The 13970-nt window shown below is 41.3% G+C and overlaps 2 protein-coding genes across 2 annotated transcripts in view; one reads left to right on the forward strand and one right to left on the reverse strand.

Moving 5' to 3' along the window:
* Nucleotides 1–13970, forward strand: part of LOC125228572 (uncharacterized protein KIAA0930 homolog) — an 83394-nt gene that overhangs the window by 66819 nt on the left and 2605 nt on the right. Inside the window, exons 5-6 of the mRNA XM_048133189.1 lie at nucleotides 11985–12230; nucleotides 12965–13118. Of these exons, the coding sequence (XP_047989146.1) occupies nucleotides 11985–12230; nucleotides 12965–13118 (400 nt within the window). The remainder of the gene's footprint in view (nucleotides 1–11984; nucleotides 12231–12964; nucleotides 13119–13970) is intronic.
* LOC125228570 (phosphatidylcholine:ceramide cholinephosphotransferase 2-like) overlaps nucleotides 1–13970 on the reverse strand; it is a 168946-nt gene that overhangs the window by 52204 nt on the left and 102772 nt on the right. The gene's annotated exons all lie outside the window — the stretch shown is intronic.

A 13970-nucleotide genomic window follows, 5' to 3' on the forward strand; every position in this document is an offset into this window, starting at 1 on the left:
TTGCCATTGCCAAACTAGTAATTCAAAACACCTTATTAGTAGGTTCGTTGTAAAGTTGCTATTAGTCGGATATCGTAATATCGATAATATAAGTTTTAAGGTAGAGAACTCTTATAGAAATACAAGAAAGTTCCAAATTCAAAATCGGATAAATCAGGCCGATTTCAGGATAAATTAGGAGGCTGGGACCAGTCGAGTACCTATTATGCGATATTATATGCCTATGTGTAATCACAGTGCATAGACTGCCATCTCTTGACAAAGGCTTAAATCTTTTGAGCCTCAGTTTTGAGAATTCTGCCCATATTCTTAGATATGTGTTAAAATGTCAAATATTAATATTAGCGCCATCTAGCTGAGCGTCCCCCAAAGGTGTAACGCCATCTAGGCCACCGTGCCTTTTTCTGTATGGTACTTAGGTATGTTTATTTCTTAGACTTTATTTGTCTAGATGGAGTCTCCATAAATCGTCCGTAAGAAAGCGGGCGACTTTAAAAAACTTAGGATCTTCGTCTGTCAATGAAAGTAGAAAAATTGAATAGAACTACTTAGTATGTATGGAATGCATATGAGAAGCTTCCAGCCGTTTTTTTCTTTGAGACATTTGTCGTGAGATGGAGATTTTTTTAAAGTAGTGACGATATGTCTTTGCTGGGACTTACCAGGACGAATAGTCTGTCAAGACGCCCTTATGGAAAGCGTCAAATAAGATAAAACTACTCAAATTGTCCATGCAATACCTAGAAGCTGGCAACATCGCGTGAGTCGTTCAGGGTTTGCACCTGAGTGTTTCCATGAACTCGCCTAATCTCATTATTGGTCGTTGTACACTCGTCTCGAACATCGCTCTTTCTTACGTAACACTCCAGTGTATACGGTTATACAGAACATCTTTTATTTTAAATCATATTTAGCTATCTACTACAAACACAATGGCTAGTCAAATTGGGAATTAAGAATCAGTGATATTTGTACGCCAAAACAACCTCCCGAAAATTCAAGAATCAGGCAGGCAAGTATGGTCGCGCGATAAATGATAAAACATCTGGCCTGCGATAGGGACGGCCTGATATTTTATGGTCTATCGCGCGACCATGCTACCCGTGCTGGGCTCGCTGAAAAATAGAACTTTATACATGTGTGTTGATTTTTTTCTTATCTTTACTTTTCTTCTTTTTCGCGAATAGTTAAAATAATACGCGCTTTCGGGTATGCGATAGTGTCTTGAGAAGCCCACGTCAGGGCTGCAACCTTATAGCTAACCTTTTTCTTTGCTTCTATTAACTAATATTTCAATTCCAATAAGTCTGTACAACGATGTCTGACTGAATTAGTTTCATATGAATAATTGATTATTATTAATAGTTAATACAACATTACATGGTATTACGTAAACATTTGGGGTTTGTCCAATACCGCTCATATGATGGAATTTATAGACAAACAAACATTGTAAACTGTTTGCTCATGCATGTTATGTCATAAATAGGAAATTGCTTACTTTATGAGCGCTTACCTACTCTAATTACCTAATGGTTCGAACTCATTATACGTAGGTAAATATTGATTAAAGGATATAAATCGAGTAATTGCAAGGAGTTTGTTGTTCAGTGAATATCTTGAATATTGAAATATACGAATGTACTTACGTTAATACATATGTCGCAGTTGGCGACATGAGCCGCTTCGAACACTTGATGATGATGGGTCTCCATATGACTCTCGAATCATGAGTGTCTTAGAAGTCGACTGGATATGGGTTCAATTGTGGCGTAGGCGAGAGGCTGGCATGGCAACCTGTCACTGTCACAATTTCGTTTTCTTTCAACGCCTTAATTGCCAAGAGTGGCACTGAAACTTAAGTACCTACTTTCATGTGCTCTGCCTACCCCTTTATGGGATATAAGCGTGATAGTATATATGTATATCTTTAAATTTAAATATGTCTCACGAAAGTTTAACGTCTATTATATCTGCAATATTCGTGTTAAGACATATGAGCGTCGAGTGTGGATCAAGTAACGCTGAATACGAGTTCAATGTCGAGTTGATATGTTTCGCGAACTCATCGGAGGCCTCTCAATTACGTACTCCATTGGATAATAAGCTCCTATTTAAGTAGCTTTCTAAGGAACTACTAAAAAGAGACAATTGCCTATGCGTCAAAATACTCAAAATACAAATACAAAGTTGTCAAAACCGTAGTTTAAGAGTTGAGAAGAGTTCAGAGTTGTTTTAACTAAGTTTTAGTTAAATCCATTAAATCGTAAGACCATATGTAGTTCGAGTAACATACTATGTAACCATTATCAATCATTTAATAGTTTTAATCTTAACATCCGCTTTTTAAATATGGCGTAACCGATTATTCGGCCGAATGTTCGGTTCGGTAACAGCTGAACCGAATGTTCGGCCGAATATTCGTATTCGGCAAAGTCCATATTCGGCCCATCTCTACTCTCAATGTTACACTAATTGTCGCTAGTCCTTGATCGGCAAAATGCGTTGAGTGTTTATCATTTGCTCGTTATAGTATATGAAATACACCATCATTGTCTATCTACATAAACAACCTGTTTTTATTGAATTCCTTTAACGTTAAGGGAAGATTCTTTAGATCAAATACAATTAATTTCTCTAAGAAACTAGCGTCTTAACTCTTACGGTTATCGAGTTATTAAAAAAAATAAAGATAATTACTGAACACGTGTGTTGTAGCCTTTACCAATTCCTAATATTATTTGTTTTTACATGTGCCGTCAATCACTTGACACTCTAACTTGAATGTTATTGTTAAGGGTCTCTCATACTAATAAATTCATTTATTATGTATAAGAATGATGATTTTTTTTGCGAATTTAACTAAAACTGATATACAGGGTGGTTCCTGATAATGAACGTAGCTACGTGTCGAATTTAACGGAAAACAAAAAAAAAACACGGTGTATACACACACTCAATGAAACAGTTTCTTGTTTAATAGGTCTTTGCACATTTCGAGTATTTTAACATACATTTTCAGACCAATCTAGCTAGTCGTTTTGAAATGAGACCGTAACTTTTGAATGGAGAATACGCTGTGAACTTCACGTTCGCACAGGAAGTTTCATATCAAAGTATTTACTGAGTTTGCGGTTATATTTATACTACAGGGCGTTGAGAGAGGCATAATGGGTCTTGTTCTAACAAATATGAGTGCTGGAGACGCTGGCGTACGGCGTTGTGGTGATTCCTTGGTTCCCGCGGACGCCTTTCATCCACCACTTAGTATTAGTTTACTGTTTGGAAATAACACCTACACCTCAAACGTGGACCCGAATCCAACAACCGATACGCCACATTCGCGTGAGTTGAAATATCCACGTTGGAATTTCAAAAGAGCCGATCTGTCATCTGTATATACGGCTATATCTAGCATTGACTGGTCAACCCTATACGACCAAAAAGACGTTGATAGTGCTGTTAATATCCTGTATCGAAATCTATATGATATATTTGATCAAAATGTTCCGATCTATAAGTCCCAGGTAGAGCGTCCACAGCAGCGCTATGAGTATCCTGTTTGGTTTAGTGCCGAAACCATTAAATATATTAAGTTAAAACATTTCCATCTTGTTAAATTCAAAAGCAAAGGGCTAGATTTTAATAAAGAAATGTTTAAATACTATCGGAAGCTTGTTAAAGAATTAATTGAATCGGCGCATAAGCAGTACATGCTAAGAACTGAGCGTGCAATCAGCAAGGATCCAGCAGCCTTCTGGACGCATATCAAAGATAGACGCAGCGACCGCCGTCCTACTTCCTATAAGGTTGGTGAAGTTAAGTTAACAGAACATGAGGCAGTGCAACAGTTTGCTGCACATTTTAGTTCTATTTTCCACGCAAACACTCCTATGTTAGACGTTAACGAGGCCACTAGAAAAGTAACAGAGGGGAAAGACTCTACTTGCATAACACTTAACAATATTACTCCTGAGGAGATAATACGTACTGTTAGGAAATTAAAGGCTACTTCTGCACCTGGTCCGGACGGCATACCCGCATTCCTTGTCAAGGACTGCATCTCGGTACTAATGCAGCCTCTGCTTTTCATTTTCAACCTCTCAATCCGCAGTAGTATTTACCCATCTCTATGGAAGGTATCTAGAGTCACGCCTGTGCCAAAGGAAACTGCCGCCACGGATATAACCGCCTTCCGTCCCATAGCCATTCTATCGGTGTTCGGCAAAATATTTGAAGGCGCTATTAACAAATGCATTACGCCCCTCATATCGTCACGTTTGGCAGATGAGCAGCATGGTTTTCGTGGGGGTAGGTCAACATCAACTAACAACGTCAACTTCGTCGATTACGCCCTTTACCATATGGATCAATCTCGACAAGTTGATGTTACCTACTTCGACTTCCAGAAAGCGTTTGATCTGGTTGATAACGATATACTCCTCAGCAAACTTTCCGCATTTGGTTTCTCGCCAAATTTGCTGACTTTATTCGCAAGCTATCTGAGAGACCGCAGGCAGTACGTGCAGCTTTCAGGTCACCAATCTGAGGATTATTTCACCAGGTCTGGAGTGAGCCAGGGTAGCACTCTGGGGCCTACGCTTTTCCTGGTGATGATTAATGACCTGCCTTTAGCTGTCAGCAATGTAAGATGCTTGTTATTTGCTGACGACCTCAAACTGTTCCATGCTGTTAACTCCGTTTCGGATTGTGAGACATTGCAGCGCGACATTAACGCGGTTATGGAATGGAGTAAGGCCAACCACTTGCTGTTTAATGGTAAGAAGTGCAAGACAATCTCGTTTAGTAGAAGTAAATCCGCATTAGCCTACAACTACCAGCTTGGTGGAGAGGATATTGACCGCGTCCAAACCATTCGTGACTTAGGTCTTGAGCTCGACACCGCACTAGACTTCCATAGCCATATAAACTCAGTGGTAAAGAGTGCAAATAAAATGCTGGGATTTGTAATGCGTACGTCACCGCAGTTTAACGGCACGACCGTTCCATTAGTTCTCTATAATGCCTACGTCCGAAGCAAGCTCGAATACTGTTCAATAATATGGGACCCAGTCGAGCAGAACTATACACTTCTGCTTGAAAGAGTCCAGAAAAAATTTGCTCGACATCTCTACAAAAAGCAGTACGGGTACTATCCTTTTCTGTATCCGTCACTTTTTGTAGCAGGTATGGTCGGACTCGATACCCTCAGTTTTAGGCGTAAACTGCATCTCGCCGTTCACTACAGCCTTATGATAAGAGGGAAAATAGACAACCCGGTTGCGTTGGAAGGTATCCGTCTCTTTGTGCCTGAAAAATATGGGCGAGCGGGGCGCCGCCGCCGGCCGCTGTTCGTGGCGCCGACGGAGGGGCCGCGCACGCGGCGCGCCAGCAACGCGCCCGGCGCTCGGGCGCCGGCGCTGCTCAACCGACTCGTTTTAAGCCAGGATGCCGACGTGTTTGCCGATAGCTGGCACACGTTATTGTGTAAAATACGCTCACTTTGCAATGACTTTAGCTAAAATTTATTTTATGTATTGATTAATTTAATTATTCTGTTTTAGTATTATATTGTATTGTTAAATACCTCCTAATAACATTATAGGCGCTTTGGTACCACACTGTAAGCTTATGATTGTAATTGAATAAATAAATATAAATAAATAAGACCCTGTTGATGATGTAGTGCTTATATCTGGGTCAGCCCAGGGCGTGCCCTATCTGTATCTCTCAACGATGTCGATGATTTCGCTCCAGTTCTTTGAGACAACAGGCAGCCTTGATAGGCGTCTTGAGATGAGCAACCGCTCTTGTATTTGTGCTGTATTTTGTGTTGTATGAAGTCAAGATTCTCAAGAGTTAAGATTTAAGTATTATAAGTATTGAAAGAATTTTTTTTTTTTGTATGAGAAATTCCATAGACTGCTGCGAGTGCTGCGACCTTTTTAACAGATTGTCGTGTAATTTTATGAGCACCTGCTATACTTAACTATAAATATGGCGATTTCTGTCGTTTCCTTTTTTTCTATTCCTTCAGAAGGGAAAGAAATTCCGTTTTTTTTTCACTAGGTTAGGTATCTCCGTGTAGACGTATATTCGTGAGTAGGTACATTCGGTGCGGTGCATCTACCCCGTCCCGACGACATAAAGCGCGAATAAGGTTAACGCGTGACCGTCACCCCAGCGTGACAGTCTTCTAGCTCACACATGGTGCGCTAGAAAGAGAGGGGAGACGGCGAAGGTGACGTCATGTCGCCCACGCTTACATTATAGGGGTTAGGGGACTAGGGCGCCTTAGAACTATGCGTTTACGTTTGTAACTTGTGTTTTATACCTATCCAAGGAATATACTAACAGTCATATCACAGGAAATATCAAAAGAAAAACCTTCTAATTTGCGAGCTGAAGCTGATGACCAGTCTGGCCTAGTGGTTATTGGTCACTTCCTTGCCTATGAACAGTTCGAATCCCTGTATGAGTATTTATTTTTGTACCGAGCATGTTGTTTCAAAATGGCAGTGCTGCTTCGATTGTATATGGTTTGCGTAATATGACTTTAAGTACCTAATTAATTACAAGTTTTGACAGTAAAGTGCAGAGTATAATTTTTTTCCCCTCACTAGCTCGGAAATACGTGTTTTATCCTTTAATACCAGCTGGTAAAAATGCATTTCATCCACTAGTGGATTAAGTAATTTGACCTTGAATATAGTCAAATTTATTGCTTTAAAATTGATAAAAGTGGGTGAATCTAGTGATGAAGATTATTTACCACCTGTGGAACTACTGGAAACGCGCTATTTGCGTTGTACTTACAACTTTGCACCCTTTTATAACAAATAACTATTACTAATAGTAGCTGCCCTGTGTTATCTAATAAATTCTGCTAATAAATTAAGGATATAAAATTATGTGACTTTATCTATATCAATGAAATACTTTATCGGTGCTTTTGAGAAATGTCCGATAACATAGGTTACCGCTGACACTAAATATCTATAGATATACTCGGTATCTATAGTGGAAAACTTAAACTGCCAAAAGTCAAAAAGTATATGATGTTTTGAGGTATATATGCTCAGTTATATATGCCCTTTGAAAGTTTTTAAATTAAAGGAAAAATTGAAAAATTCACACCTCCGGCAGGACTCGAACCTGCGACCTCTGGCTTTGCCGGAGCCAGCCGCGCTACTGCGGTCGCAGGTTCGAGTCCTAACGGAGGTGTGAATTTTTCCATTTTTCCTTTAATTTAAAATATGTAATATCGCTCGCAGACGTTTCTGCATGATAAAAAAAACCCTTTGAAAGTTATTGCGTCATGAAAACGTTGAGGGTATATCAAAAGTTGAAAAATTATTAGGACACCAAAACCTACTGATACAATGATTTAAATACAAATTAATTGGTTTATTGCTTTTATTAGAAAACACGATTCCCCAATGAGGGCGCCACACTACAGTACAGAGTATAAAGCGAGAGTTTACTTCAAAGGCAACGTCGCAAGTTCGCAACGGAATCATGTTGTTATATCTTCGCACAAATCGATGTTTATTTGACGCTGCATTATTTTTTAGTTTCATAACATCTTGGTCCTACTGTTATGCTGTGTAACTTATTTCAGTAATAAATAGATATTCACAACTAGGTTCATCTAAGTATAAAGAAATACGAAACCTCACAAATGTGTACTACTACAAGGTATCCATAATTTAGGCACAAGTACGCGTCTCGCCAGGCTCCCCCGGCGTCACGGCGCCGCTACTTGTTGAGCGACGGGGCTTGTTTATTTCGGGCATTAATCCGGCCCGCCGGAGTGGCGTGAAATCAGATAGGTATGTATACTCATACCCACTAGCAAAGAGGATCAAGTATTATAGAGAGTTACTGTCAAAGTAAAATGTCGTCACTACTTTGAAAAAATCTCGTATCTCACACTTAGGGATTGCAATCCGGTCCGGCGGATCCGGTAATCCGGCCGGATCCGGTGCTTTTTTCATGCCACCGGATCCGGTGAAATTCGCCGGATCCGGTACCGGATCCGGTAATGTAACACGATATGTTAAAATAGTGCAAAAAAATAATTTTACGGCAACATTTGAACGTCGCTCAACAGGTGATTGCAATCCGGTCTGATTTCCAATCAAAAAATATTTTAGTACGTATGTTCTTTGCATTAGAAGGCCGTTTGGAAGTCAAATAATGTGCTCAAGCAACGCGTTACACTTTCCGTTTTGGAATCCGTAGTTAAATCTGTGGGATTGTTTGTTGGGATGCATAATGTGGAGTGGTGGAGAGTGACAAAGAGCCATGGTCTGAGGTCGATCTTTCGCGTTTTCTGGCCAGACACTATCCGAAATCGAGACCTATGGAGTATATAGCAGCTAACCGCGACACAAAAAGGAACATGGATGGCACACTATTCAAAGAGGGGAACGAAATAACGCAACCATTGCTTTCGGCTGAAAACCGCAAAATGCAAGTCGTGACTCCGAGCGCCCTGGAAACTCATGGAAACGGTCCGTTGAGGATGGACTACGATACGAGCGACCGGGTCGAGCTGGAGCGAGACCATGAGGGTAGCTAGAGAGAGCTAGAGAGGCTAAGAGGGTAGGAAAGCGTGGCGCGAGCTCGTGAAGGCCCTTTGCACCTCTGTGGTGACGTAAGACTTCAAGATCAACAACATGTTTTCAGCATAATATGAGAAGTATGGGAGCATATTGCTACGAGAATAATAAAATTCAAAGCTTAAAAATGAACATTTTTAAAAGGTAACCAGTAAGATTGTTGATTCAGCAATAGCAAATAATACTTACTAAGGTCAATTACTCTTGCTGTCTTTAATTTAGTTACTGTAGTTTTTCTTAGCCGATACTGGATATTTTTATACAGACTGAGAAACGGTTAACGCTTTTAATAGTTATGCTTACTTAATATGATTATGATACTTTTTTTTGTTCTTCTTTTCATGTGAGTAAAGTTAACTGTAAAATAACACAATACAGGTTTTTATAAAATACTGATCTCATAACGCATGTATGTTTGTAGGTATGTTATAATGTCCGCTCTTTATCGTATCTTAAAAGCTCTATAGGTACCTATTACTGTAAAACGTTACACTAATAATAATTTCGTTATCCTATCAAAGTTTCAGAAGAACGAAATAATTTGATTTGCGACTGATTATTATAGTAAAATTTACTTGTTAACTGGTAAACAAGTTGATTTCTAAGCCTTTAAACTGTTGGTTTATTAATCGTGATGCAAAATACCATCATACTTGTCATATTATGGTGAAAACATGCAAAAAAGGCACTATTTGGGTACTTTTAGTCCTCAAGGCCAATCCGGCCGGATCCGGCCGAATCCCTACTCACACTGCTCCTCAAAGTTAAAACGCAGTAAATCTGTATGCATTTCATACATACTTATTACAATTTCCTTTTCATTAACAGAAGAAGATACAAGTTTTTTTCAAAGTAGTGACGATATGTAATCACAGTGCATAGACTGCCATTTCTCGACACAAGCTTAAAACTTTTAAACCTCAGTTTTGACAATTTGGCCCGTATTCTTAGCTTGATATGTGTTCAAATGTCAAATATTAATATTAGCGCCATCTAGCCGAGCGTCCCCCAAAGGTGTGACGCCATCTAGGCCACCGTACCTATTTCTATATGGTTCTGAGGTACGTTTTTTTCTTAGACTGTAGCTGTCTATACGGAGTTACATATGTCTTTGCCCACTACACTAGATATACCCATAGGATGCCTATCATCCTCGTATCTGTCACTGGATAGAAACGAACAAAAAATAGTCGCTCCAGTGTAAATAAAAGAGAGAGCGAGTGATTTTCTTCGCTCGGCGACGAACTACCCGCTCGCGTCGCTATCATCGCGTTTCTTTTTAACCCCCGACGCAAAAACGACGGGGTGTTATACGTTTGACGTGTCTGTCTGTCTGTCTGTGTGTGTGTCTTTCCGTGGCATCGTAGCTCCCGAACGGATGAACCGATTTAGATTTCGTTTTTTTTGTTTGAAAGCTGAGTTAGTCGGGAGTGTTCTTAGCCATGTTTCATGAAAATCGGTCCACTATGTCGCGGTCGGGGATTTTTTCAAAATTTTAATTTTGTGGTTATATTTACACGGGAGCGACTATCTTTTGTTCTTTTCCATCACCGATAGCTCATCGCTTACTCGCTTTTGGTGGGACCAGCGCGGGAAGCATGGTCGCGTCGCGCGATATAGTATTTTATGCAACAGGCGTTTAAAGGAGGTCAAAAAAGACGAGTGGCGTGGGTTATTAAGACGCCACGAGTATTTTTTGACTCAGTTAAACACCGTTGCATACAATACTTTTTCTACGACCATGCACTTACTTTTGAATAGTTTTCTAGAATAACTTTCGTGAAATTGGCACTGTTTCCTATAAGTATTTTGACTTGTCCTCTGCAATGTTTCTGCACTCACCCTGTCGCTCGCACTCCCCCGCGCCGCCACCCGCCCCCGGCCGGCGCCCCGCGGCCCGCTATATCCCTTAAAGGCTACCTAACAATGCTTTAAGAGCTCTGTCGTATGCGTGGGTGCGCGGGGCGCCGGGCGGGGGCGGGCATCTTTTATGTAGGGTTTTAACGATCTATGCACGACACGGTAAATGACGAAGAACAACACGGGAGTAGAAAAAATGATAAAACATCTGGCCGTCCCTATCGCACTTACTAATAGTGCGATAGGTACGGCCTGATATTTTATCGTCTATCGCGCGACCATGCTTCCTGTGCAGTGCCTTAGCCATTTATCGCCCACTGCTGACCATAGGCCAAACTCATCCAGGCATGATCCGATATCTTCTGGGTGTCGCCTATACAACGAAGTCAACGAACAGATGACAGGCATTCCTTTCGGTTGAGAGTGGCCAGTATTCTGTTAACAATTGAATCCACTTGCCATCACTCTGCCTAGCAACAGCAATTGGCTGTTACCACATTTAGAATCTTTTTGTTTGGTAATTGCGTACCTACCCGACGTTCTGCACCTTGAAACTTGGTGCATAAGACAGGTCTACGCATAGACAAAAAAAAACAGTTATTATTCTCTATTGGTATGCAAATACTTTGTTACGTTTAAAGCGTGATGATAGCGTAACCTACAAAGTAATCACCAGTTACTAAACAAAAGTAGGTATGATATATGGTTTAAGCACTACATTGTTTTTATTATTTGTCCGTGTTACAGGAAACATCCGTTATTTAACTATTTGAGTCCGTAAGAGAAAAACTCATCACGCTATATTTACCATTTCCCAACCTGGCAGGTAATTATCCGTTATTTAACTATTTAAAACAGAGTCCCTATCGCACTATTTGTACTATTTATCGCGCGACCATGATTGCCCTACTGATTAGTTTCCTGTTTTACTTTTGTCCAACGAATTACAAAAGCCATTAACAGTTGATTAGTTTTAAGTTACATTTTTCCTTATAACTTACGTTAACACTCAATTCCTTGGCTTCTTTGTTATATTTAGTTGACTTTTACGTATTCAACAAAATAAAAAAGTACACATGGCGTAAATTATGTTACATGAAGTGAGAGAGAGAGAGAGTATGAGATATCAAAATGAACTTTTTTGGTTCAGGGCTTTTTGTCACGGGTTTTTTTTTATTTATTTTTTATTAAATGGGCTTACTCTTGACCACAGACTAGCCAAAGGCAAAACGTGGCCTACGATGGAGTGAGCTCGCCCAGAAGATGCCTGTTCACTCTTGATTTGCTTGCTGAGCAAACGATCTCGTATCGGTGAAGCTTTCTAGGAAAAGCGACTACTCATCATATCTCACCTCTCATCAACCCGGAGGATACGGAATGATACGTCTTAAACAAGTTTACAAAGTGTACTGCTCTGCACTGCACAAATTACCTTGCTGAGATTCGTTCCTATTTAAGATTTGGTTTGATATTTTTCAAGCCAATTGTCATATTTTCCAGCAATCATCGCTATCAACGAAGGTAGCGCAGCGCATGTCGTTCGGGCTACTAGGGCGCGCGGCGGCTCGCTGCGAGTTCGTGCGCATGAAGGGGCCCCACGGCAAGGGGCACGCCGAGATGGCGGTGGCGCGGCCGCGGGGCGCCGGCGTCGACACGCCCACGTCGGAGCCCGGCCTGGCCGCCACAGACCTCTGGGACAGCGACTGGGAGGAGGACCCGGAGGAGTTGTTCATGTACCGACACCAGGTGAGGAAGATGGCTCCTTTACCACAGTATAATAAAGAGTACTATCGTACAGTATGGCCACTCCCGCTCCCCGCTGAAAGTGCCGCCCACCACTCACAGTTACCGCTTGTCAAAAATGCGAACAGTCGACCTGTCATATTTCACTCATACAAGCATGGTACGCGTTCACCTACAGAGCTTATAATGTGTGCTAGGAACGCGTCTCTTTCATATATTTGATCGCCAGTGTCCTAGATGTGCCTTTACTAACGTCGCCGAGAAGGATGTGGTTCTGCCGAAGGTGAGATGAGGGAGGGAGTAGAGGGGATCAGTATAAGCGAGCGGTCATTTTCATTCAAAACTGGAAGTCCTTTCAAGTTTCTAAACACGACTGTCCTGTTTTTACTGACCGGTCTGGCTTCCATTGTTACTACGTATGTATTTTTAACCCCCGACGCAAAAACCACGGGGTGTTATAAGTTTGACGTGTCTGTCTGTCTGTGGCATCGTAGCTCCCGAACGGTTGAACCGAATTGGATTTAGTTTTTTTGTCTGAAAGCTGAGTAAGTCGGGAGTGTTCTTAGCTATGTTTCATGAAAATCGATCTACTATATCGGGGTCGGGGGTTTTTTCAAAATTTTAATTTTTTTAAGCATTTATGTTGCCGTGGTCTGAGCCTCCTTGAGTCTATACTACTTGGAATTAGTCAATCAATATAAGAATCCCATACTATTTTAAAACCTTTAAATTTCCAGCGTCGCCTAAGCGACCCCAGTGCCAACCTGAACAACTACTCGCGCGGCGGCTGGCGCACCAAGGACGGCAAGGACAAAAGCCGATCGGAGAACGAGGGGCTCGACTCGCTCGTCTCAGGCCTGGCCGAGGTGCAAGCCGGGGATCTCCGGGACGGTACGTCACGAGTTACATAAACTTAATGGTACAGCCATCGGTATTGGAGCTGGCGAGGTGTACGAAAACATCTGAATACACACGAACTCCTTGGCAATAGAGCCGAACTGCTCCGATATATTTAATGGCGACTGTACAACTGTACATCCTCATGCTTGGCAAACAATGGCAACAGTTTTTCTTCGGCTTGTTTGAAAGTGATCGGCATCGGTGACTTTTTTTCATATCAATGGGATGGTTGACAATGCATGTTCTTCCAAGCTTAGGAACGGAATGTTTGTGGCGTTTGTCATGTGTTGTGATTGAGGCTCCTTTCGCAAACCATCGCTTACACTCGCGTGGTTCGAGTTGCGCATGTTTTGTCGCTTTTTTTTTCATACCCTAATTACCATACTAAATCTATGTCTATATAGAGCCATGTGTGATATCTAAAATGGTTCTGTTATCCCATCTACCTAAACATAAAATGAGGTAACAAAAAAGCGTGATATTTCCACGAAGGATTGATTTCGACATTTTATTCTTCTATTTCGGTGTAATATATGTGGTGTAACTGCTTATAAGTCTGTATCATTCGCTTTCTGTGCCACTGTTGCTGCGTGAAGCTTACACCACATATAGGTACTTTAACTCCTTGGAATTGTCTATGTATTGTCCCGCACAGCTTCTCTGTAAGCACGCTTTTAAATTTGTTGCATCCGATTGTACCACGTCACAGCGTAGTCGCCTAGAAATGCACGCGTAGACAACGCTTGCGTACGTAACGCTCGCGTAGACGACGTTTACGTAGACAACGCTTGCGTAGACAACGCTTGCGTAGACCCGCCAGCCCTCGGAGGAAGCCGCGCCCTT

This window comes from Leguminivora glycinivorella, chromosome 8, assembly GCF_023078275.1.
Source record: "Leguminivora glycinivorella isolate SPB_JAAS2020 chromosome 8, LegGlyc_1.1, whole genome shotgun sequence".
NCBI classification, from domain to species: Eukaryota; Metazoa; Arthropoda; class Insecta; order Lepidoptera; family Tortricidae; genus Leguminivora; species Leguminivora glycinivorella.